Source organism: Muntiacus reevesi, chromosome 1 (assembly GCF_963930625.1).
Source record: "Muntiacus reevesi chromosome 1, mMunRee1.1, whole genome shotgun sequence".
In the NCBI taxonomy this organism is placed as follows: domain Eukaryota; kingdom Metazoa; phylum Chordata; class Mammalia; order Artiodactyla; family Cervidae; genus Muntiacus; species Muntiacus reevesi.
This window is the reverse complement of record NC_089249.1, coordinates 83,315,252-83,339,775: the sequence shown is the minus strand read 5'-3', so window position 1 is coordinate 83,339,775 and position 24,524 is coordinate 83,315,252. Positions and strand designations below refer to the sequence as shown.

Sequence of the window (24,524 nt, the reverse complement as noted above, 5' to 3'; positions counted from 1 at the left end):
AAATTCTCCTAATGCCTCTTGTGAGCAACATGACATATACTGATCATTAAGTATTAGAGACTACTCTCTGCCTTAGTTAAAATGATTGCTCTTTTTTTACATGAATTCAAACTTACATCCTCAAATTTTGGAAATTATAGATGCTTACTAGAAAAAAAGTATTTCATCCTTCCAGGTTATGGATCTCTTTCATTCCTCTTCTGTAACAATACTTATTCCCCCATATTTTCCTGGTCAGTGAAACGCATTCACTCATTTTTCAAAGCAGCAGCTGTTTTGCTAGAAAGCAGGAATTGTAAGGGATGAAGAAGGTACTGTGATAATCTACTGATGAGACTGTAGAGGAAATAAAACTGCCTGGTTTTGAATCCTGCCTCTACTTTTTATAACCTTGGTCAAGTTACCAAATTACTCTCTGGCTAGTTTTGTTTATAAAATGGACAGAACAGTGTGTCTACTCATAGTTTACAGTGAGGATTAAATGATAAAATACATATTGAGCATGTTTTCCTGGCATATGATAAGCACTCTACAGTTAAATGAAATGTTGATGATAACAAGACAACCTAACAATCTTTCCAAAGTTGGAGAGAGGGGGGAAGGTACATTTTCTTTGGCAGAGCAATGCTGATTCTAGGAATGCACCTTTGGAAATAGCAAGTTGACTATTTAAAGATAAGCTTATTCATTGCAGTGCTGGTCATAACAGTAAAACATTAGAAATAACCTTCATGAAGAGACATTAGTGAAATAAAGTATGGTACAGCTACACAATGGAAGACTTTGGAGACAAAATAGTATAATAGTTTGGCATACAGACTTTGAGAGTAAATTGGAGTGAGCTGAGGCTTCTCCCATCTCTCCCAGAACATCTTGAGTTATCCCTAGACCTTTCTTTCTTGCTTTTCATTCTATCAGTGAGCTATAGCTCCATAATAATTTCAAAATCTCAGTGGCATAAAACAGTAAGCATTTATTTCTCACTTTCATTTATTTCAAACTTTCTCAGAAGTTTTAAGGGCAGATGGAGCATCTCTACTTCAGGGCTAGGATAGCTCCAACTCACAACAGAGCCAGTTAGCCAGAATGTGTTCTTATCATGACAATCACAGAAGTATAAGAGGATGAGAGATAATATGTGATGCTTCCTAAGGCCTAGGTTCAGAATGAACACAAGTCTGTTTCCATCCACATTTCATTGGTCACTGAAAATCACATGGCTCGAGCCAAAGCCAAGGGTCAGAGAAATACCTCAGGCCTCTCATGAAGCTGTAGAGATGGAGTAGATTCGGAGAGCAATAAGAAATTGGAGTCAGTAATTTAATCTACAACATTATTTGTCATCATTTTAATTTGTCTGTCAGTAAGATTGCTACGCAAGTCTTTGTACTCCTTGAATTCATCCTTGTTTCTGTTTAGTTTACTTTCTCTCATAACAGAATACCTAAACATTTCTTTGTATCTTTGCAACTCTGACTCAGGAACCAGCTCACTTTGGTGGCATAAGGGCTTCCCATCTGGACTCTGAAACTCCATCTGAGGGATATTTCCACCCATATATATGAGTTATTTTTCTTCTCTATAGTACTCACATTAAACATTGAACTCCCTTGGATTCAGTCAAGATAAATATCCCAAATTCATATTGTCTTTTATGGGATGGCTTTTTTAAAAACCAAAATAGGATAGTAATCCTGCATGTTTTTCCAGGGTTACAGAGGCTGGTTTGCACAGATGAGTAACTCTTCACATGCCTCATCGACACTGATAGAGATTCAAATAATCAGGTTTTGAAGGCATTAGCCAGGCTTTGAACCATTTTTTTTTTAAATGGAGATTTGCCACAGTCTAGCCCCAAGAAACAGAATTGGTGGAGGGAGAATATAATCAGAAGAGAATGTCAAAACTTTAACCCTTCCCTTGGATTCTGTAAATTCCATAGACCCAAAATCCAGAATATCAAAGTGGGGGAAATGAGCCTAGAAGTATGAAAATGAGATCATGCTTCAAGAATTAGGGATGCACTTCCCAGAAAAGGAACATGATGAAAAGCAGTTTCCTTCCTGTTTTCTAATCTTGACTCCAGAACCCCAAACAGAAACTCTTCAATGTCTTGTGTGTTACAGATTTCACTGCTCCTGTCAGATTGGAGATGTTGCTCATGATAGCTCTGATCCTTGGGGGTAAGTTGGGTTTAAAGGGGGTAATTAGAAGGCTCTGGCTGTGGGGACTCAGGACTTTTTGTCTTCCTTTGGTATCCTAGGCTAGAACTCATGAGTATGGAGACAACTGTTTCTGTGCTTCCATGGTTTACTTGTGTCTATTGTACCAAAAAACTGGGGAGGGAAACTCTGAGGTAACAATAAGCCTGGAAGCAGAGTGTCAAAATAAAGCTGCACCAATAACCATCTGTAGGCTGTTCATTATCACCAGTACCCAATTTTGGAAAAGTGGGTAAAGAGAAACTCAAGAGACCTAAATTGGTCCCTCAGAGTCCACATTAATTCTGTCTCCTCAATTCTCCCTTCCTTGCCATCTCCCACTGATCGACTGATGTCTCTGCTCTTCGTCTCTTACAGCTCCAGTTGCTGAGCAAGTGGGTGAGTAACTCAGCGTCCTTTCCTGTCACAGAATGGGTCCCCCTGTTCTAAAGAAGACAGCAGAGGGAGAGGACAGAAAGGAGAAAGATTTATAAACGATGTAAAATTCCCTATATTCAGAGTATGATTGTGACTAAATCTTGGTTTTTAAGGTTGCTCTGTAAAATTTTCTGAATACACCCTGACCTCTTGATTAAATGCCTAAAAAAAATGTATATAATAACAAGAAAGGACCAAAATTGCAAAAGCATAGATGTAGCTCTGCTGTGTTTTCCAATACCCCCCACGCCATCCCCCTTTAGACAAAAACTATTTTTTCTTCTCCTCAGAGAGAACCGAACAGGTACTGAAGGTTTCAAAGTGTAGAGTATGAACCTAGATTCCCAACACAGATGTTAATTAAAGCCTGAGGTTAACCTTCAGTGATAGAACACTACAGAAGATAGGAGAATAAGCTCCAGTCAGTTTGCCCTAGTTTAAAACCATGCTTCATGCTTGCCAACGAGACCTAAATTAGTCAATTATTTCTCAGGAACCCCAAATCTCCAATAGCCAGATGCAGATTTAATAATATGAATAGAACTCTCTGCTGCAGGATCTGGATACTCTTCATGGTTAGCTTTTATAGTTTTCTACTTGCTTATTTTTCAACCTGAGTATTGATACTGGATTTTTTTTTTCCATCGTGCTAGCCACATCTTGCCAGTTGCTCAGACTTCCCTTTTATTCCACTTGATCTTCTTCTTTCTTTTAATCCCCAAGCAGACCCCACAAAGGCAGTGATCACCTTGAAGCCTCCATGGGTCAGTGTATTCCGAGAAGAAAATGTAACCTTACTGTGTGAGGGACCCCATCTGCCTGGGGACACCTCCACACAATGGTTTCTCAACGGCACAGCCATTAAGACCCTGACCCCCAGATACAGTATTAATGGAGCTACATTCAATGACAGTGGTGAATACAAGTGCCAGACAGGTCTCTCAATGCCAAGTGACCCTGTACAGCTAGAAATCCACAGTGGTAAGTATGGCATGGAACAGGAGGGCTAGAAATCACAAGGCCTTCAATTGTGTTTTCTCCTTCCTGGATGCCGTGTGTGCGTGTGTATGTGTGTGTGTGTGTGTGTGTGTGTGTGCCGGTTTATCTGAGTATGTGTCTCAGCTCTATGTGTCTACCAGGTAAAAGTCAAGATACTCAAAATATAACATTAGGGTTCTTAAATTGTGCCCGAACAACACCTCAACTAAGGCAGTTCTTAGGGTCTAAGTTTTAATCTAGATACCCTACTAGGATTTTATTTTTCAAAATTATTTAGTTCTGTTGAAAAAAGTTATACCTGCGCACATAGTAAATAATAATTCAGGGAAATGAACAATCACATTTCCTTCCCACCCAAACCCCATATCCTACAGTTACCTTCCACAAAAATGAAACTGTTGTTATATATACATTTGTTTTTAAAAGTGGTTGATAGAATACTCCATATACTATCTTACACCTTACTTTTATCACTTAAAATACTTTGGCAGTCTGTTTATATCAATAGAAATCTACTTCCAACTTTTATAATTAACTAAACCATTATATTAGTAAACTTCTACTGTGTTTCCATTCCTTTGCCTTTACAATCAATGTCTGCAGTAAACATCTTTTTACACATAGTCTGGAGCACATTTCACAGTATATTGGTAATATAATATTCTGGACATGAAATTACTGTGAGACTTTGAGAATTAAGCCAAGGAAATGTTGAGAATGTCAGAGCAAATGCTAGGTGTTCCTTATGTGTCTCTTAAGACTCCGAGACTCAGTTCCTATGCGAGAGGGGTAAGGGACGCTGACAGAACTGTTTTAACATGAGCTTTTGTATAATTCAAGCAGAAGCAGAAACATTTCATAGTTCAAATAACAAAAGATGAGCTAGGGCTGGGAAGGGGCCATTTTCTTTGCTTCTGCACAGAATCTTGAACTTCAAGCACTGATGACCTATTGAGAAAAAATATCTTTTATGTTATTTGTTACAGTATATACTATATATTTTTTACATTATATTTTGGGCTTCCCTGATATCTCACTTGGTAAAGAATCCGACCGCAACGCGGGAGACCTGGGTTCCATCCCTGGGTTGGGAAGATCCCTTGTAGAAGGGAAAGGCTACCCACTCCAGTATTCTAGCCTGGAGAATTCCATGGACTGTATAGTTCAGGGGGTCACAAAGAGTCAGACACGACTGAGTGACTTTATATATATTATATACATTATATTTTAATGTAAAACTTTTATTGAAGTATATCATGTGTGCTTGCAAGCTAAGTCGCTTCAGTTCAGTTCAGTTCAGTTCAGTCGCTCAGTCGTGTCCGACTCTTTGCGACCCCATGAATCGCAGCACGCCAGGCCTCCCTGTCCATAACCAACTCCCGGAGTTTATTCAAACTTATGTCCATCGAGTCGATGATGCCATCCAGCCATCTCATCCTCTGTCGTCCCCTTCTCCTCCTGCCCCCAGTCCCTCCCAGCATCAGGGTCTTTTCCAATGAGTCAGCTCTTTGCATGAGGTGGCCAAAGTATTGGAGTTTCAGCTTCATCATCAGTCCTTCCAATGAACACCCAGGACTGACCTCCTTTAGGATGGACTGGTTGGATCTCCCTGCTTCAGTCATGTCCAACTCTTTGTGACCCTATTGATCATAGCCTGAACATTTCCAGAATCACAGAAATTCCCTCTTGCTGATTTCTTGTCACTACCCTCAACACTGATTTCTAATACTGTGTATGTGCTCAGTTGCTCAGTCCAACATTTTTATACATGTCTTTTACTGCTGTTTTAGTTGCTAAGTTGTGTCTGATTAATGTGATTCTTCGTATATTCTGGATATATTAGGTAGCATTTTGGTCAAAATTTGTGTTAAATCTGGTATCAGTTCTTTGATGTGTGTTGAAAATTGCTTTGTGGCCTAGTATGTGCTCATTTTTTAATCATGTTGCATGTGTCTTTGCACAGGATGTGAATTTTCTTTTTTATAAGGTACATCATTCTATAAATCCTGAAATCAAGTCTATTAATTGTATCATTCAAGTATTTATATTTTTATTAGTAGTTTTGGCAGTTTCTGATGGAAGCATGTTAAAATTTCCCATTGTGTGTGTGGATGCAGAAAGCAAAGGTTTCTGTGTGTTTGGGCAGTGCAGTCTTTGAGTACCTTTTGGCTGGGAATGAAAATAAGGGAAGAAAGAATGTTCATTCTATTAGAAACACTACGGCAGCATCCTGGACTATAAAAACCATACACCATATTGCACAGAATACCTGTCTTCCATTCTTAGATAAGTTCTGGAGGGAGGAAAAGTACTATTATCTCTTCTCCTCTTTCATCCTTTAAGAACCTCATTCTCATTTAGCCAAGCCAACTGCCCCAAGAGGATAAAATAAAGTAGGCCTTTTGGGGTATGTATGGAGATGTACATCAAAAGGGAGGGCCCATTTGATTTGGAGTTTGTTTTTACCAGCTATGTCACTGATTTGCACATATGTGAGTATTCCTATCAATTTAGAAGCATATATATATGTCTATATACACACACACTTAGATATGCTTGCCATTCTGTGTGTTTGTCTTAGTATGTGTGATACCATTAACAAATTAGTCAGGAGTCAGAATGTATTAGTTTTTTATTGCTGTGTAACAAATTGCCATAAATTTAGCAGCCTAAAACAACATACATTTATTATCTTTCCATGGGTCAGGAGTCTTGGCACAGCTTTTCTGGTGCTCTGCTGAGGCTGCAGTCAGAGTGTTGACTGGGTTATGTTCCTCCCAGCAGCTCTTCTAACCTCCCATGATCACTGGCAGGATTCAGCTCCTTGTGGTTTGTAGGATGAGGTCCCCGCCATTTTACTGGTTGTCAGCTGGAGGCCAGTCTCATTTCCTAAAGAACCCCTTCTTTGTGGCCCGCACACAGGCCCTCTCACAACATGTCAGCTCACTTCAAGGTTGGCAGGAGTCTCCTGTAGCCCAGTCAGCTAAGACAACCTCATATAATGTAACATCATCATAGGAGTGGCAATTCAGAACCTTTGCCATATTCTGTTGGCTGGAAGTAAGTCATAGGTTCCAGCCACATGCAAGAGTGTGACTCACTGGGGGCATTTTAAAATGCTGCCTACCACTTAGAGTAAGCTGTTTTTGTCCCAACCAACTTCTGAGATCTGGAAAGAAAAAATAAGAAGGGGCTGCCCGTAAAGATTACTTTTCTTCCTAGCAAAGCTAAAGATATTTGAGGGACAGGAGACAGACCTTAAATTCAACAGAGTTCTAAAGTTGGAACGTTACAAAGTGAAAAAAGATAAACCCACAGGGTCCAGCTTTGGCTTTCTTGTACCTCTGCCACCATATACACACATTTTGTGCCCACATTTTCCAGACTGGCTACTACTCCAGGTCTCTAGCAGAGTCATCACAGAAGGGGACCCTCTGGTCTTGAGGTGTCATGGATGGAAGAATATGCTGGTGTACAAAATGCTTTTCTACAAAGATGGCAAGCCCTTTAGGTTTTCTCATCGGGATTCTGAAATCACCATTCCGAAAACCAACCTGAGTCACAATGGCATCTATCACTGCTCAGGCGAGATAAGGCGTCTCTACACATCAGCAGGAGTATCGATCACTATAAAAGGTACTATATCTAAATAGTCATAGAACTATTAGTTATAAGAACCAGAAGAACCATCATAAATTATCACTTCAATTTGCAAGTGAAGAAACTGAACTCCAGAGAGGTAAACTGCCTTATGAAGGCCACACAAGGACCAGTGGCTGGGCTTGGAGCAGAACTGAGGTCTTCTGGGTCCCTGTCCATTGCTCTTTCCAACATACCACAGTGCCCCATCACTAATTCCAGGGGCTAACGTCAAGGCCATGCCATAGTGAGAATCTACTTCACCCATTTTATTTTAGTTGCCAGGAACAGAGATGCACTCAAGATAGGTAGGAAGATTATTGGAAAATAACTCAATGAAACCATAAAAATTCCATAGTGAGGAAGACATTAGGATGTGGTTATACTTTCCATCTATCTCCCAGGGACCACGTGGCCTCTCTGGTTCCACTTCCCTCTGAACATCTGCTAATTAAGTAGTTCCCTCTGTCCCAGTTTGCATGTGGCTCTTGATATAACTCTTTCATGGCCTTTACCTTAGTACTCATAACCACTAGCAACTTCTGTGTATCTGAAAAATAGTTCATTCCTATGGAAAAAAAATTATTGTCCCAGATTCTCTCTTTCTCTCTTTTTGACTGCATCACACAAATTGAGGGATCTTACTTCCCTGACCAGGATCAAACCCTGCCCCCCCTGCAGTGGAAGCACTGAGTCCTAACTACTGGATCTCCAGAGAATTCCCCGCCAGATTATCTTTTAAGCCAGAAACACAAGTAATGAGTCACTGAACTGGCTGGAGGATGAGGTGTCAGTGTCCACTCCCGGTTAAACATTACCAGAGGGTCATACAATAAATGACATGGCTATTTAGTGAAGCATAAACTATGTAGAGGTAGTCTCCCCAGAAGAATATGGTCAAGCTGGTAACTGCAAGTATGTCTATGAGGAAATCCTAAGAATACCTCTCTGCTGGAAGTGGGGAAACTGTCTTATAGATGTATTCTCTAGGGGCAGGTTTCCCAAAAGGGGTGGGAGTATATCTTCTGTTAAAAAACAAACAAAAGAACCTTGACACTGATGCAGGCCACCCTATCCCTATCAACTTTTTCTTCAGAGCTATTTCCAGCCCCAGTGCTGAGAACATCCTTCTCATCCCCTCACCAAGAGGGGTATCTGGTCAACCTCAGCTGTGAAACAAAGCTGCCCTCACAGAGGCCTGGTCTGCAGCTTTACTTCTCCTTCTATGTGGGAAACAAGACCCTAATGAGCAGGACCACATCCTCCAAATACCAGACATTCATTGCTAAAAAAGAAGACCCTGGGCTCTACTGGTGTGAAGCTGCCACAGAAGATGGGAATTTTATCAAGCGCAGCCCTGAGCTTGAGCTTCCAGTGCTTGGTGAGTAGGAACGAGGGGAACTGACAGGTACACAAGGAGACACACCCTTCCCTCCTCTGGGACTGAGGTTTCATGACACCTTCTTCATAGCCCACCCAGGAAAAAACCATGAACAGGTCTTTGCACTCTTGATTCAAAACTTCACTGTTCTTCTCATAAACTTCCTTAAGTTTCCTTTCCTTTCTCTTTCTTCTCTTTCCTTCCTCCATTTATTTCCTCCCTTCTTTTCCTTTCTCTGTATTTTCTCCTGCCTTCTCTCTATCCCTCTTCTGTCTCTCTTCCTCCTTTCTTCCCTCCTTCTTTCACCAATAATAAAAAAATATATTGAATTCTTCCTATCTGCTTTATAGGTATGGGTATATAAAGACACTGGGGTATATTTTTTTACTTCAGAGAGCTCACATGGTAGATTGGTGAGACACGGGTTTTGTGGGTTGCACATGAATACCTACCTGCTCAAGTGTCTACGTATGGCTGAGGTAGAGGGAATATGAGCTCCAGAACAAAGACTATTTGGGGAAAAATGTTTATCTTCAAACTAAATTCTAATCTTTAAATGGCACAGGTAGCAGTTGTTGCTGAACCTAGGAAGTAAGTGCACTGGCAAGGCCCTAGCAGTTAGGCTCTTACAAGGAGCATGCCCCCTGATGACCATAGAGCCCAGCTCCAGCTACCATCAGTTGCTTCCTGCCCCCCAAACCCCCCGTGTCTCCCTCAGGCACAGACATAGCAGTCTCAGCCAACCTTCTCTTCCAAACACAACTCAGCCAGACCCCTCTGGTTTCTAAATAGCATTTATCCTCTGTCGTTTTCTTTTACAGGCCTCCAGTCAACAAGCCCTGTCTGGTTTCATTTTCTTTTCTATCTGGCAGTGGGGATAATGTTTTTGGTGGACAGTGTTTTATGTATTGTAATACATAAGGAACTACAAAGAAAGAAAATGTGGAATTTAGAAATCTATATGGACTCTCTGGACTCTGGTCATGGGAAGAAGGTACCTCCTACCTTCAAAAATATAGATAATTAAAAGAAAGCAGAAATGTCAGAAACAAGAACAACAACTGCAAGAAAGGAAACACCAGGAGAAGCCCTGAGAGGGTGGACTGTGACAGTTATGCCGTGGGTGCCCAAACCCCTTCCCTTCTTCTATGTGTAAGCACGGGGCACAAACATCCAAACATTGACAGACATGAGAACTGTGACTCCCATGGCACCTAACTCTTAAATAAAGCAAATAAATGAGGTTGACTTCAATGGAAATAAACTTGAAAACTTGGTAACAAGGGTGATTTGAAGTGAGACTTACTCTAAAGAAGAAGTTTTTTTAAACTTGGAAGTCAAGTCTAACCTGATTATCCTATTAAAATAATAAATTATTGTTATAAAATTATTATTTATGAGCAAGAATTTATTTACAGAGACAGAGTGGAAAAGTAAGTGTGTGTATATGTAAGAGATTAAGATAGAGAAAGAGACAGGGGGAGGATATGAGGGAGACAAGAGGGAATAGTATAAACAAAAAAAGGAAGAACTATAACCCACAAATGAATCTGGGTGACTGAGAATGAAGAGTTCATACTTCTTGGTGGTCTGGGTGGTCCCTTGATGACTTTTCTGTACTGGATACACCTCAAAGAGATACAAGGAAGTAACTCATGATGAAAAATGGGTGTATCACTTTTGCCCTTTCCTTTGAGGTTTTCTCACAACCTCTCTGAGATCAGAGACTTGTGACTTGAAGCAGATGTAAGAGCACCATAGCCCCCTGCTTCCTTAGTCTGTGGACAATGAGAATGTCCTTCTCCCCTTCATCTTAAGAAAAAAAGTACAGTAACTGTCATCTCAATAGAAATATAACTCCAACAGTTGTATTAAAAGAAATGGTCATAGATCATCATAGGAGCCTTACTGATTACCCATATTTGGTCTTATGGACCATGGAAACAGAAATTAGAATTGCAGGAATTAATTCCATAGGAAAGAGGCCCAAAGGCCCTCTCTGGAGAGACTGTCTGTAGAAGACGCCAGCCTGAGGAATTGGGAATTGAAGTAGGAAGTGACAGTCACATTTAGAGGAAACAGATATTCTACCCTCACTAGGTGGAGGGAATTTCAGGAATAGGGCTCCCTGGGGATGGAAAGTTAGGAGCAGACATGGATACAGACCTGGCGGAAATTGTAATGAAGCCAATCATCTTTAACGTATCTGGAAGTACTTCTTTCTTCCCCATGCTTTTCTTCTGTGCTTCTTATCAAGAGTTTTCCATGCTTGTATCTTTGCCACAGTATTTCCTCATATGTACTTTAGTATACTTTAAAAATGGATCTGATTCAGTTAGTTTCTTGATTGAACAATCTGTACCTCCATGTACCCTCATTTCTAGTGTATAGCTGGACCAGAAATATGCTCTTGGGATCCTCAAATAGAGACATATTTGCCTGGTCCCCAAAGCCTTGGTGCTGGGTCTGGTCAAGGTCTGATACCACCTCCCCCTTTCTCCAGGTGGGTGTACAGCCCTACAGTTTCCCTACAGGGTTTGAGTGCTGTCTCCCTAGCACTTGCCCTATCTCTCTAAGGGCTCACTTCTCTTTATTTTTATTCCATCCAGTGTGGAAACACACAGAAATCACTGGACCCTACTGGAGAGAGAGGCCCAAAGGACCCAGATCCCTTCTTTGTTCACCATCCTCCACCTTTGGTTAAAGCCTCTGTATGTGGCAACCAGGCAACCATGGGAAGGAAAGTGAAAGATTCTCTAGGTCTGCTCTAGAGACAAATCAACAGGCACTCATAGGGAAACTTGACCTCATGGTCCCATATTTTGAATCACTAAATCCAATTTGTTTCAAACACATAGACAAATACACTGATCAACTTGAATCTTCACACCAGTTTTCAGTTTGCAGGGAGAGGCACAGCTGAAAAAAGTCAAGAGGTGGTTGCTGACTCCAGCCTCTGGAGCATGCATGGTTACTGGAAAGGAGCCATTCTGTTTCCTGTGGTTTGCATGCCACCATGCCAATCTCATGCCCCTCTGTACACTCTAGATGTTTCCCGCAGGCAGTTCTCCAAAATGCCTCCTATTCTTAAAGGCTCCTCTGCTGTGTGAATTAGCATCCAGGGACAGCCAAAAGTGCTTTTGTAAAAGCTGACAGCTTTTACTTACTGGAGGATACGGGGAGTATGTTTTACCAATCCCCTTCAGAAAGTGCATTGAAAACCAAGTTTAGGCTCCAGATCATGTGCAACAAATTCATTTGGCCACCATCTTGTCAACTAATAATAACTTAATGCATGGATACATGTTCAAGATTTATAAGATGTATCTTTGTAAACAAACCAAAGTGGTCTTTTACCACCTATTAGAACAAAAATTCTAGTAATTTTACTTAAATCTTTCAGAACTTAATATCATCAGTACAAATCAAAGTCTTACATGTTTTTAACCCAATGCTTTTTTCAGAATAGCTAAGCTATTTATTGAACACTTAGTGTCACATTATCTATTTGTAATAATTTTTTGTTTTTGAATATATAGACAAATCCAAGATGTACAAAAATCTCCTTCCATCTCAGACTCTGAGCCCTTTGTCTTAGTCTGTTTATGCTATTATAAAAGAATACCATAGACTGGGTCGCTTGTAGACAGCAGAATTTATTTCTCATAGATCAGGAGGCTGGGAAATCCAAGATCAAGGTGCTGACAGATTTAGTGTCTGGTAAGATCCCAAATCCTGATCTACAGATGACTATCTTCTTTCTGTGTCCTCATATGCAGAGGGGTGAGGGAGCTGTCTGGGGTCTCTTTCATAAGGGCACTAATAACCATCCATAAGGACTCCACTATCATGACTCTATCACCCCTCACCCACAGCCCCACCTCCTCATACCATCCATCAGGTTGGGAATTAGATTTCAACATGTGAATTTGGGAAGAAACATGAGCACTCACTCCATAGCACCTTCTAATGTCCTTTCCAAAGATAATTACTATTGGTTGCTTTCTGTCATCTCAGAGATTTTTATGCTTTCATAGGCAAATGAAAGAAGGCATCCTTTCCTCTATCTCCCTTTGTAAACAAATGTTAGCATAATATACACACCACTGCACCTGGCCTTTTTCAAATAACTTATTAGGAGCAGCACTTGTTCCAGAGCTCCTTGGAGGGTCCATCAAAGCCTACCTTGCAATCTGATTTCTTCTTCTGCCCAATCCTATGTCCTCATTCTTCCTTTCATAAGGGTTCATCCCTAATAATTATCTTGTACCCCAAACACTGTCTCAGCCTCTGCTTCCAGAAAGTCCAACCTGAGCAATCTGTAAGTTGCTACAACAATTATAAAGCCTCTGGCATCTCATAAGACATTCGAATAACATGTTTAGGGACACACTTCTTGTAAAAGAGAACAAAACATTAAAAATAATTGCACTACACCTCCATTTTGGACAGGAGAATAAGCTTGATATTCCTGTGAATGTTTTTGGTTTAACACCTCAAATTGAATTTTTTGAGCTGTTTTATGATGCAAAAATGTTGTCTCTCCCTCTAACTGTAAGCAAGAGAATATTTTCATTTTTTTTTCTGATTATACTTTTATGAGTTACACAGGCTTGCATTTTAAAGTCAGGGTTTAGAATTTCACTAGTTAACATTAGATACAAAAATGCAAGCCTGGGGACTTCCCCGGTGGAGCAGTGGATAAGAATCCTCCTGCCAATGTAGGGGACATGGGTTCGATCTCTGGTCGTGGATTCTACATGCTGCGGAGCAACTAAACCCCAGTGCCACGATTAGATTATTGAGCTTGTGCTCTAGAGCCCAGGAGCTGCAACTAATGAGCTAACGGGCTGCAACAACTGAAACTTGTGCACCTAGGACCTGTGCCCTGCGACAAGAAAAGCCACCACAATGAGACGCTCTCGCATCGTATGGAAGAGTAGCCCCTACTCACCGCAACTAGAGAAAGCCCTTGCAAAGCAACGAAGACCCAGTGCAGCCAAAAGTAAAGTAAATTAATCAAAAAGAAATGTAAGCCTACTAATTTTATTTGCAGAATCAAGAAATGATTCAATATGATTTTATTCAATACTGGTAAAACAAGCACTGTACAGCATTTTATTCTAGTCACCACCACTCCCTACTGTCATACATATGGATTGCTTTACTCAGCAGTACAGGTGTCCTCGAAGGTTGTACGAACTCACGGGGATAAATAGAGATGTCCTAACAGGTACCTTGGCAGTGACAGTTTAAGAGACTCATCCCTTAATCATCAATTTCCATATGCACCCTTTCATTACATTTGTGCAGCCTAAGAGCATGCCTGCTGTAAATACTGACGCTGGTCCAACCTTTTCCGGCTCCTCTTTTCCACTCATCCTTCTCCCAGTTTACAAAAGAAAGGCATATCTCTCATCCATCCCAAATCATGATACACTACCCCAGGGATTAAAAAAAAAAATCTCCACGTGTACCAAAGAGACAAAGGAACTATTATACAAACCACAGGTAATTTTCATCTTTCTCTGTCTTATACTTATGGGTGTTAGGTGTCAAGTCAGGTATTCAAAACCACTGTTAGCCCATGTTGAGATATTTTGAATCCTAGTATACTGTAGAGAGGTAGGGCAAATTTCACAACAATTTTTATTCAAAGACCTTGCTTCCTTGCATTATTATTTAAAAAAAAAAAAAAAAAGCTTGGCTCTGAAGCAAAGGTCCTCTGAGAGCAAGGCAAAGAAAGTGTAAGTAAGAAATATTTGATAACAACCTTGTTTATGCTTAGTCGCTCAGTTGTGTCTGACTCTGCGACCCCATGGACTGTAACCCACTAGGCTCCTCTGTCCACAGAGTTTTCCAGGCAAGAAAACTGAAGTGGGTTGCCATTTCCTACCCAAGGGGATCTTCCCAAACTCGGAGATGAAACCCAAATCTCTTGCATCTCCTGCACTGGCAGATGAATTCTTTACTACCTGATAACAACTACAAATTATCTCATCTAGGACAACAAACATGCACAGCCTGTACCTAATCTATTCATCTATGAATTAGGCTGTATTAGAATCTATAACATAACCTGGGGTTCAAACAACTCCAAAATCCAAGCACCTTACACCAATAAAGTTTCGTTGTTCATATTTACTCTAGAGTCAACTGAGAGGGAGGGAGAAGGCCATTTGTTTGTGCCAGAATGAAAAAGAGTTCTGCAATATCTCAAACAAGGAATTAAACGCTCTAGCCCAGAAGTTACAACCAACACTTCAACTTCCAATGCTTGGGTCAGAACTTTGTGTTACAACCAACCACAAAGAGGATGTGAAATCCTAAAGTAAGCGAAAACAAGGAGCTGGAAATATTGACAACAGCAGAAATGCAATCACAGAGCATTTAAGCTATGCCAAAAGCATGCTGGGAAATACCAACTAATTTCAAAAGAGCCATGTCTCCCTGCAACATCTCCATTCTCAGTAAAGGGAAAGGGTTGACTTCATTCATCATGACTCAGTCTTGTTTCTTAGTTGAATAGTCGTCATGATTTAAAAAATTTGGAAAGTCTTTTACTTCTAACAGATTCAACATTATATCTCCAAGTAAAATAAGTGTGTAGTACGTCCTGAGTCGTGTCCAACTCTGCGACCCCATGGGCTATAGCCCGCCAGGTTCCTCTGTCTATGGGATTCTCCAGGCAAGAATACTGCAGTGGGCTGCCCTGCCCTTCTCCAGGAGACCTTCCCAACCCAGGGATCGAACCCTGGTCTCCTGCATTGCAGGTGGATTCTTTACCACTGAGCCATTGGAGAAGTTAAAGGCAAATTGGTATTTTATATCTTCCTGAGTAATTGAGAAGAGATTGTTTCATTAATTTTTACTACAAAAATAAAAATAGCAGTGCTGTAACGGAGCAGGAAGAGCACAGCCCTTAGCAGTAGCACTGCTGTGCCTCATGACTCTGCACTCTGTTATGAGGCAACAGTTCTTGCTCAGCCATTGCTCAGTGCCTCAGTGGGTCCTGCCCACAAGCAACCAACTGTCAGTGAGGGACAGTTAGCTGTCCTGCTAAGCTATTGGTCAGCGCTGCACTGGGCCCTGCCCACTGGTAACTGTCAATGAGGGACCACTGGGGAAGTGATTCAGTCAAGGGTCCATGGTGTGGGGGACATCAGGTAGAGAGGCAGATGCAGGCCTTCTCCTGGAGGCCCTCCAGTTTACCCAGCCTTGGACCAGCAGATGAGCTGGAGGGCCCAGGGAGCAGACGGGACTGCGTCCTGCAGGGCTCCAGAGCCCTCACTGAGGCCCTCCACTAGCTGGGGCCCAGACTTGAGAAGCAGTGAACCTCTCCCTGTCTCTGTGACCCACTAACAGTGGCTGTCTATGAGTCACAGTCTGTGAGACCTGGTCTCCCCATTTGGATGGCCTGAGGAGACTGAGGGCCACTTGGGTTGGATGCCTGGCTCCCTCAGGGATGACAGCTGGGCAGGGCATGGGAACCTGGCCCTGAAGGAGCCAACTGAGATCTGCCTCCTCTTAGCCAGGACTGGGACCTTGGAGGGTAGAAGCTGTGCCTTGGGACTTTGCCCTTCCTTGTCAGGACAGATAATAACATTCATCTGGCAGAGATTTACAGGAACATCATTAGCTGACCATGACCTGACCTTGAGAACAAAGGATCTGACATCCAGAAGTCTGCAACAGCTAACCATGTCCCTCACCTTTTGATTTTAAAGGGACATGCTGACAGCTTTCGGTAACTTTGGGTTCTTAGGGCATGAGCCACCCGTTTGCTTGTATGAATCTGTAATAAACCCTTCTCTGTTCCAGAGTCATGTTTAGTATTGATGGGCTTCAACTGTGCATGGGGCAAACGGATGTGCGATTTCAGTAACAATTTATGGTGACTGGGGCAGGACATCTGTGCCCATGGCAGGCTGACCCTGGCCAGGGGCAGCCCCTTCTCAAGTACCCAGCAGCTGCTGGAGTTCATTTTGCTCTGGGGAAATGGAAGGGACTCTCCCTTACAGGCGCTAGCTGCCCCAAGGCACAAGGCTGTTTGGAGCAAAGAAACATCCAGAGCTATGGTCCACATTTGGTGTCACCTCGAGTAAGTCACTCAAGCTTGCACAAGCTAGGAATTCTGTCCACTCCATTTGGGCTACTTCCTTTGCAGAAAGTGAGACATTTTGCATCTGTTCTCTTTAGAGAGCTGGGCTACTCTGGAGACCTCTGGTAGTGGAAGTGGAATTTCAGACTCAACTTCTCTAATTATCTATCTGTGTGACTGTAGCTTCTTTGTTGTTTGTGTTTTTGTGTGTGTCATTTTGGGGTGGACCACTCTGGTTTGTCCTTCTGTGCATGGGACCACATTTGTTATTTGCATGTTGTATGTTTGTGAATCAGGATTTTCACTGGTTAGCTGAGACGTCTTTGAATAATAGAGCTAGCATGTGATGACACCAGGTATCCTTCCCTACTGAGCTGGGTTTCACCTGTGGTGGAACATTGGTTGGAATATTCCGTTTGCAATGGGTGGAAGTTTCATTTTTTTGGTGATAGGGAACTGTGAATCTCAGAGACCATTTTGCACTGCATTTGTTTGTTTGGTATTTGATAACACCTGGTATTTGATAATAATCAGAGCTCTATTCCATCTTATAGTCCCCCCCTAGGGTTAAAAAAAAAAGATATTGTTTACACTTCATGGCCACTATATTCCTTAGACTCTGGGGGGGGGGGGGACGGAATTGGTCAAGATGAAACTTTTTAAATTCCAAAACTGGCCCTTTTTTGTATATGCAGTTAAGAGAAAGCTGGCTTGATGGGATACTTTTTTCAGAATTCTGACACTGAGAAAACAAAAAATACTTCTAGGAGAAAGCATGACATTAACTAAGTTAAATTAACTTATTCCTACTGTTATTTCTGGTTTTGTGTTTGTCAGGTGGATTGCCATGACACATGTAGTCATGATTTCCTGGCTTTCAATTTACATGTTGTTTGTTATCAATAAGAAGAATCTTGGTTTGAAAAAGTTGAGGAAGTCATTGAACTTCACCCCTTTGTTTTTGTCCTGCAGGGATTACATTTTTTTTCTTTGTGTGTGTTTGTGTTTCTTTAGTGTGTAAGTGTGCCGGCTATGGGAAACTCAAATTTGTTTCCTGAATACAGCTTATTCAGCTGCATTCTCCAGAACTGGACCATTTTTTGATTATAATACTTCTGAGTTAATTTGTAAATGATCTCTATTTAACTTTTGTTAAAGTTAAGCACTTTTGTAAATTTGTAAATTAAATACTTCCTAATATTTAGAAACTTGGCCAACATGAGTTTCAAATCATCATGATCTGGGAATGATACTGAATTGATACCTGGTATTGAAGCTAGCTTAAGTTTGTTGTCTTGCTAAACGTAACATTACTATGTACCTACATTTATTAGAGGTCAAATAAGACAGTAGTAACAACAGACTGGTTCCAAATAGGTAAAGGAGTACCTCAAGGCTCTATATTGTCACCCTGCTTTATTTACCTTATATGCAGAGTACATCATGAGAAACGCTGGGCTGGAAGAAGCACAAGCTGGAATCAAGACTGCTGGGAGAAATATCAATAATCTCAGATACACAGATGACACCACCCTTATGGCAGAAAGTGAAGATGAACTAAAAAGCCTCTTGATGAAAGTGAAAGAGGAGAGTGAAAAAGTGGCTTAAAGCTCAACATTCAGAAAACTAAGATCATGGCATCTGGTCCCATCACTTCATGGGAAATAGATGGTGAAACATTGGAAACAGTGTCAGAGTTTATTTTTTTGGGCTCCAAAATCACTGCAGATGGTGACTGCAGCCATGAAATTAAAAGATGCTTACTCCTTGGAAGGAAAGTTATGACCAACCTAGATAGCATATTAAAAAACAGACACATTACTTTGCCAACAAAGGTCCATCTAGTCAAGGCTATGGTTTTTCCAGTGGTCATGTATGGATGTGAGAGTTGGACTGTGAAGAAAGCTGAGCGCTGAAAAATTGATGCTTTTGAACTGTGGTGTTGGAGAAGACTCTTGAGAGTCCCTTGGACTGCAAGGAGACTGAACCAGTCCATCCTAAAGGAGATCAGTCCTGGGTGTTCACTGGAAGGACTGATGCTGAAGCTGAAACTCCAATACTTTGGCCACCTCATGCGAAGAGCTGACTCACTGGAAAAGACCCTGATGCTGGGAGGGATTGGGGGCAGGAGGAGAAGGGGACGACAGAGGATGAGATGGCTGGATAGCATCACCGAAGTTGATGGGCATGAGTTTGAGTAAACTCTGGGAGTTGGTGATGGAAAGGGAGGCCTGGCGTGCTGAGATTCATGGGGTTGCAGAGTCGGACATGACTGAGCGACTGAACTGAAGACAGTAAAGAAACTGCCTGCAATGTGGAAGACGTGGGTTTGATCCCTGGGCTGGGAAGATCCCCTGGAGGAGGGCATGGAAACCCACTCCAGTGTTCTTTCCTGGAGGGCTACAGTCTATAAGTTTCCAATCAGAAAATGTTAGCATGACAAACAGTTCACAGTTACTTGCCTCTTGGTTTTCACTAAAAATTAAGGTGTTTAAGAGTTGAGGATTCTAAAAAAAAAAAAAAAGTTGAGGATTCTGATCTAAATTTGTAATTAAAGCTACTAAGAATAAAGGAAAAAAATTATCAGTATATAATAGGAAAGTAGGATATATGTGCTGAGTAAAAACACATGAGGAGTTTTATGCATGGTCAGGCTGAAATTAGATTAAACTTAGGTAAATGGATTTTGCTAATATATGTGGATAACTTGCAAAAAAAAAATGGAAAAATACTATACTATCACTTTAAGCTGAAAAAAAATCAGACTGTAAAATCTTTACATATAACACACAAACATAACTATGCTAAAATGTGCATAGAAAAATGACAAGAGGGAAATTCTCCACATTTTAATGCTGACTTTCTTTGAGTGGTAAATGATTTTGTTTTTCTTCTTTCACAATTTCCGCATTTATAATATTTATAATAGAAAAAAAGGCAAATATTGGACTAGGAATCAATCTTGCAGTGACTAACAGCATGGCATGTTTGGAATTGCAAACTTGACATCAGATGCTGGTCTTTTTACTTTAGAAGTCATTCCTAAGGCTTAGATCAATTTCCTAAGGAGATCACCATCAGCTTCAGCACTACACTTCAGTGGTTTCCTCCTGATATACGGTTTTGAGCTGTGCTTCCTTGTCAGAAAATAGTGGCCTATCTTCTACCAGTTAAGGGTTTCTCCTTTGTTTCCAGAATAAGAACTGCTTCAGAAACTTATACTTCTGGGAAGTTTCCACGCAGCCAGCTCTAGATAAAAATGCTGTAACCTAAAGGAGATTTAGTGTCCCAAGATGAGATAATGCCAATATGTATTTTCAGAGGCGGTTCCTTTGAACCTGTAGCTATGAGCATTTCAGTTTTCCTCCCAAACCTTCAACTACTAAGCAAAGACCCACACTGGGAGGAGCAACTTGAAGGAATTTGGGTTCGAAGATTGCTAGTGAAGACATAGGTGATGGCAGTACTAAGTAACCTCACTGCCTTTATCCTTTAGTCATCCATTTATTAAGTATTTATTGAGTACCAGATCTTGTGCCATAATTTACATAGCCTTTAGACTTTATTTATATCGTCTTACAGTGACCAATGATCTTATTTGACCAAGTGACCAAGTATTTTGAAACTATTTGAATTAGTTTCATTTTGTATGTTGAATTACACGGGAAGTATTTTCAAATGAATGATAAGCCTTCTAAGATTATACTGTATGGGTAAATGTTACTCTATGTCCTGGTATAATCTATCAGCCATAATTCTGGTTGAATCACAGCAACGTGATTAAGCTTCTTTGTCAACACATTGTGATCAGATCTTTACCCTTGCCTTTTAAGTCTTTAATAGCCAGTTAAGTGGATGCTTTGCAAAAGTGCTAAATCTTCAAGAAGATTCATAGGAAGGACTTTTAAACAAACATAGGTCAGATATATCACTGAATTTGGTAAAAAAAATTTATATCAAACTTGTAGGGAAAGCAAACCTTCCCTTTTCACTGGCAGCCATGATGAGCCCTAAGGCTGTCTGCAGCAGAGTCAGCAGAGTGACAAGACAATCTTACAGTGACACTTACCCTGGAAAGGAAAGGGGATTTTGACTGTGCTATACGTCAGTATTCAGGAATAAACAGTGAAAGAGGAACTGTTAGCTGCTTAATTAAGAGAGTTATGCAGTACTAGCTTTAGAAAAATCTGGTTTTCATAAAACACAATGAAAGCCTAAACTCAGTATTGCTTACTTTGCCTTCTGAAATAGCACAGCTCTATTGGCAGCATGAAGGTCAAGGAAAAAAGGTGGAAAACTCATGGGCGAACTGACTCCTTTAGAGAAAAACAGGAACAACCCTCCATTATCAAATACCACTTTTGCCAGGGCCTTTGTGACATGCATTGTTCTTGCCCAAGTTCTGGCACCTTATCATTTTAAAAAGCATAACAATAGGATTGGTTACTGGTGGACTGTACGTATGTATGTATATGGTTATAATGTTTATGGATTTTGTCTGTAATATTACTAATTTGGATCTGTATTCTCCAGATATGCAGGAGCAGTTCCCCTCAATTTACTCTGACCTACAGCAGTTTGCTAAGTTATACTTCTGTGAGTCCGACTACCTGGATGAAAGTTTCCCCAAGAGTGTCAGGTCCAAAACATTTTATCGGGCTTATTCTCCTTAATTGCTTATACAAGATTCGAATTAAGGAATTGGAAACACAAGAATATTTCCAACTTGGTATCCATTCCCCAAATCAAGGTAGGACTATGCTGCACTTCAGCAGGAAGCAGCTAGACCATTTGTCACCCCATTCCCTCAAAGACTTGGGGAAGGATGAAATGGAACTGGAGGTTGAAACAAGCCAACCTAAAAACTGAGTTCCTCTGCCGAGTTTAAACATATCCACGTGTTACCCTCAAGATTAAGGATTATCAAAGAAAAGGGGGGAATTCCAACAGCAGGATGAGCACAGCTCTTAGCAGTAGCATTGCTGTGCCTCATTACTCTGCACCCTGTTACTAGGCAACAGATCTTGCTCAGCCATTGCTCAGTGCCTCAAGCATGGGCCCTGCCCATAAGCAACCAGCTGTCAATGAGCAACATATAGTTGTTCTGCTAAGCTATTGGTCAGCGCTGCACTGGGCCCTGCCCACTGGTAACTGTCAATGAGGGACCACTGGGGAAGTGATTCAGTCAAGGGTCCGTGGTGTGATGGTCATCAGGTAGAGAGTAAGGTAAGAGGCAGATGCAGGTCTTCTTCTGGAGACCCTCCAGTTCACCCAGCCTTGGACCAGCAGATGAGCTGGAGGGCCCAGGGAGCAGACAGGACTGCGTCCTGCAGGGCTCCAGAGCCCTCACTGAGGCCCTCCACTAGCTGGGGCCCAGACTTGAGAAGCAGTGAACCTCTCCCTGTCTCTGTGACCCACCAACAGTGGCTGTCTATGAGTCACAGTCTGTGAGACCTGGTCTCCCCACTTGGATGGCCTGAGGAGACTGAGGGCCACTTGGGTTGGATGCCTGGCTCCCTCAGGGATGACAGCTGGGCAGGGCATGGGAACCTGGCCCTGAAGGAGCCAACTAAGATCTGCCTCCTCTTAGCCAGGACTGGGACCTTGGAGGGTAGAAGCTGTGCCTTGGGACTTTGCCCTTCCTTGTTAGGACAGAGAATAACATTCATCTGGCAGAGATTTACAGGAACATCATTAGCTGACCATGACCTGACCTTGAGAACAAAGGATCTGACACCCAGAAGTCTGCAACAGCTAACCACGCCCGTCCCTCACCTTTTGATTTTAAAGGGACATGCTGACAGCTTTCGGTAACTTTGGGTTCTTAGCACATGAGCCACCCGTTTGCTTATATGAATCTGTAATAAACCCTTCTCTGTTCCAGACTCATGTTTAGTATTGATGGACCTCACAGTGCATGGGGCACACGGATGTGCAATTTCGGTCACAGTACTAGATACTGTAAATCCAAATTCATATTTTCACTTGGTTGCAAATCTGCAATCATTTCTGTTTCTAACTGGTGTTAGTAGATTCCACTGTAAAACTGCTACACTAACGGTCACTAAAACACTTTTTTTAGCTCCACACTTACCTGCTAGAACCGGCTACTGGAAGGACAGACCAAAGCGGTAGCTCTGGGACTGACGCGGAGGAGTCTTCGTGCTCCGACGGTATCCCTCGGCAGACCGCTGGCGCCATCCTGTGATCTCTTATGCACATCGCGACCGTAGCTCGCCAGAGACTGGGGCCAGGGCTCGGGGATGCGGCGGCGCAGAGGCTGGCAGGGTGCACGCGTTCGGCAACCTCTCCCCAAAGTCCCAAGACAAATATTTGCTTCCCCAGAGCCAGCCAGTGCAAAAAATTAGCTCTGGTCGGGTCGGCGGACAGGGACGGCCTTGTCCCGCTCTTTGGCCCAGCGGCGGCGGCGCCAATCCCCGGCCGCCTGTTGCGATTGCGCTCTCGGCCGCCGTCTGGCGCGGAGGTTGCCAGGGGGCGCCGGGCGCGCGAGAGTTTGCGGGCGGCCGCGGCCTCGGCGGAAACCTGGTCACCGGAAGGGGAGGAGCGGTAGCCTTCTGGGCGAGACCTAAAGAAAAGGGCGGCTGGCTTCGGCGGCGGCAGCAGGGAGGGAGCAGGTGAAGAGTACGAGGCGGCTGTCCAGTGGAGCACTGATGACTTCCCTGCTGGTTAAGAGCCAGGAAGGGACCCTCGGCCGGGAGAGTGTGCAGGCTGCTGGGCAGGGAACCCCTAGGCTCTTCACAGGCTGCTCTCAAATACTTTAGGGAACTGTGGAGCTTCTCCCTCAAGGGTCCAAGGCCTGTCTTTTCCGGAAGACGTTTCCGGGACTGAGAACAAGGCCCCAGAGCGGACTGATGCAGCTGGCTGGGAGAGAGGAGGGAGGTTGGGTTTTTTTTCCTTCGCTTTCAGTCTCAGCAGGGACAACACCCAGGGCCACTTGGATTTACGAAGGCTTCGTAGCCCTTGGGCCCTTATCTTATATTCCCCAGGGCTAGACCTAAGCACAGTTATGGAGCTGAACAGGCAACCAGGTGTGGAGAAGAGTAGTTGTTTCTCACCTTCCAGCCTGTAGGGAGGGCCCTAAAATCATTTGGGGATCACGGGAGCTTCTGCTAGAGTCCAGGCCCGCTTCAGAACACACAGGAGGTTCCTAGTCTGAAGGAATCTATGTACCAAAATATACATACCATTTTAATACTTCTGTATCGAATGTTGCTGATAGTTATGTACTTTATCTTTCAAACTTAAATTTATTAAAGGAGTAATTTTAAATTTTCTTTCAAAGAACAAGATTATGGTTTTAATTAATTGTTTTGGGGGAGTGGGGAAGTCTGTTCCATTGATTTCTATCCTAATTTATTTTTCTGCTTTCCTCGGGTTTATTCCTTTATTAGCTTTTAATAGCTTTTAATTCATTGTTTTTAATTGTTCTTATTTTCTCATAAATGCATTTTAAAGCTCTGAATTTTCCTCTGACCTCTTCATATAGGTTTTAATATGTAATTTTCACTTTATTTCTAAGGAGTATATAATTTTTATTTTGATATCTTCTTTAACTATGTGCTTTTCCCCAACAGTATAGATCAAGGATCTTATTTTTAGTTATTTCATTGCATTATGATTAGCAAATATATCTTGTATGGCTTCAGTTTTTTCAGCACTTGTTGAGTTTTCATTTGTCATCTCACACATGGTCAGTTTCTAATCAGTTTTGCATGTGAATTTCAATATAATGTACTTGGATAAA

The 24,524-nt window shown here is 42.0% G+C and overlaps 2 protein-coding genes across 4 annotated transcripts in view; one reads left to right on the top strand and one right to left on the bottom strand.

Moving 5' to 3' along the window:
* The window catches only part of LOC136146355 (myomegalin-like), a 63,580-nt gene extending 40,020 nt beyond the window's left edge, over positions 1–23,560 (bottom strand). For all 3 annotated transcript variants that reach the window (XM_065905220.1, XM_065905235.1, XM_065905211.1), the window contains exon 1: positions 22,854–23,560. The gene's annotated coding sequence lies outside the window, so the exon portion shown is untranslated. The remainder of the gene's footprint in view (positions 1–22,853) is intronic.
* FCGR1A (Fc gamma receptor Ia) lies at positions 2,110–10,039 on the top strand. The gene is given in 7 exon segments (XM_065927060.1): positions 2,110–2,183; positions 2,580–2,600; positions 3,363–3,620; positions 7,023–7,274; positions 8,374–8,658; positions 9,480–9,678; positions 9,680–10,039. Coding segments are annotated over 7 exon segments (1,119 nt in total). The 5' UTR covers positions 2,110–2,152; the 3' UTR covers positions 9,753–10,039.
* Positions 23,561–24,524: the final 964 nt, after the last annotated feature.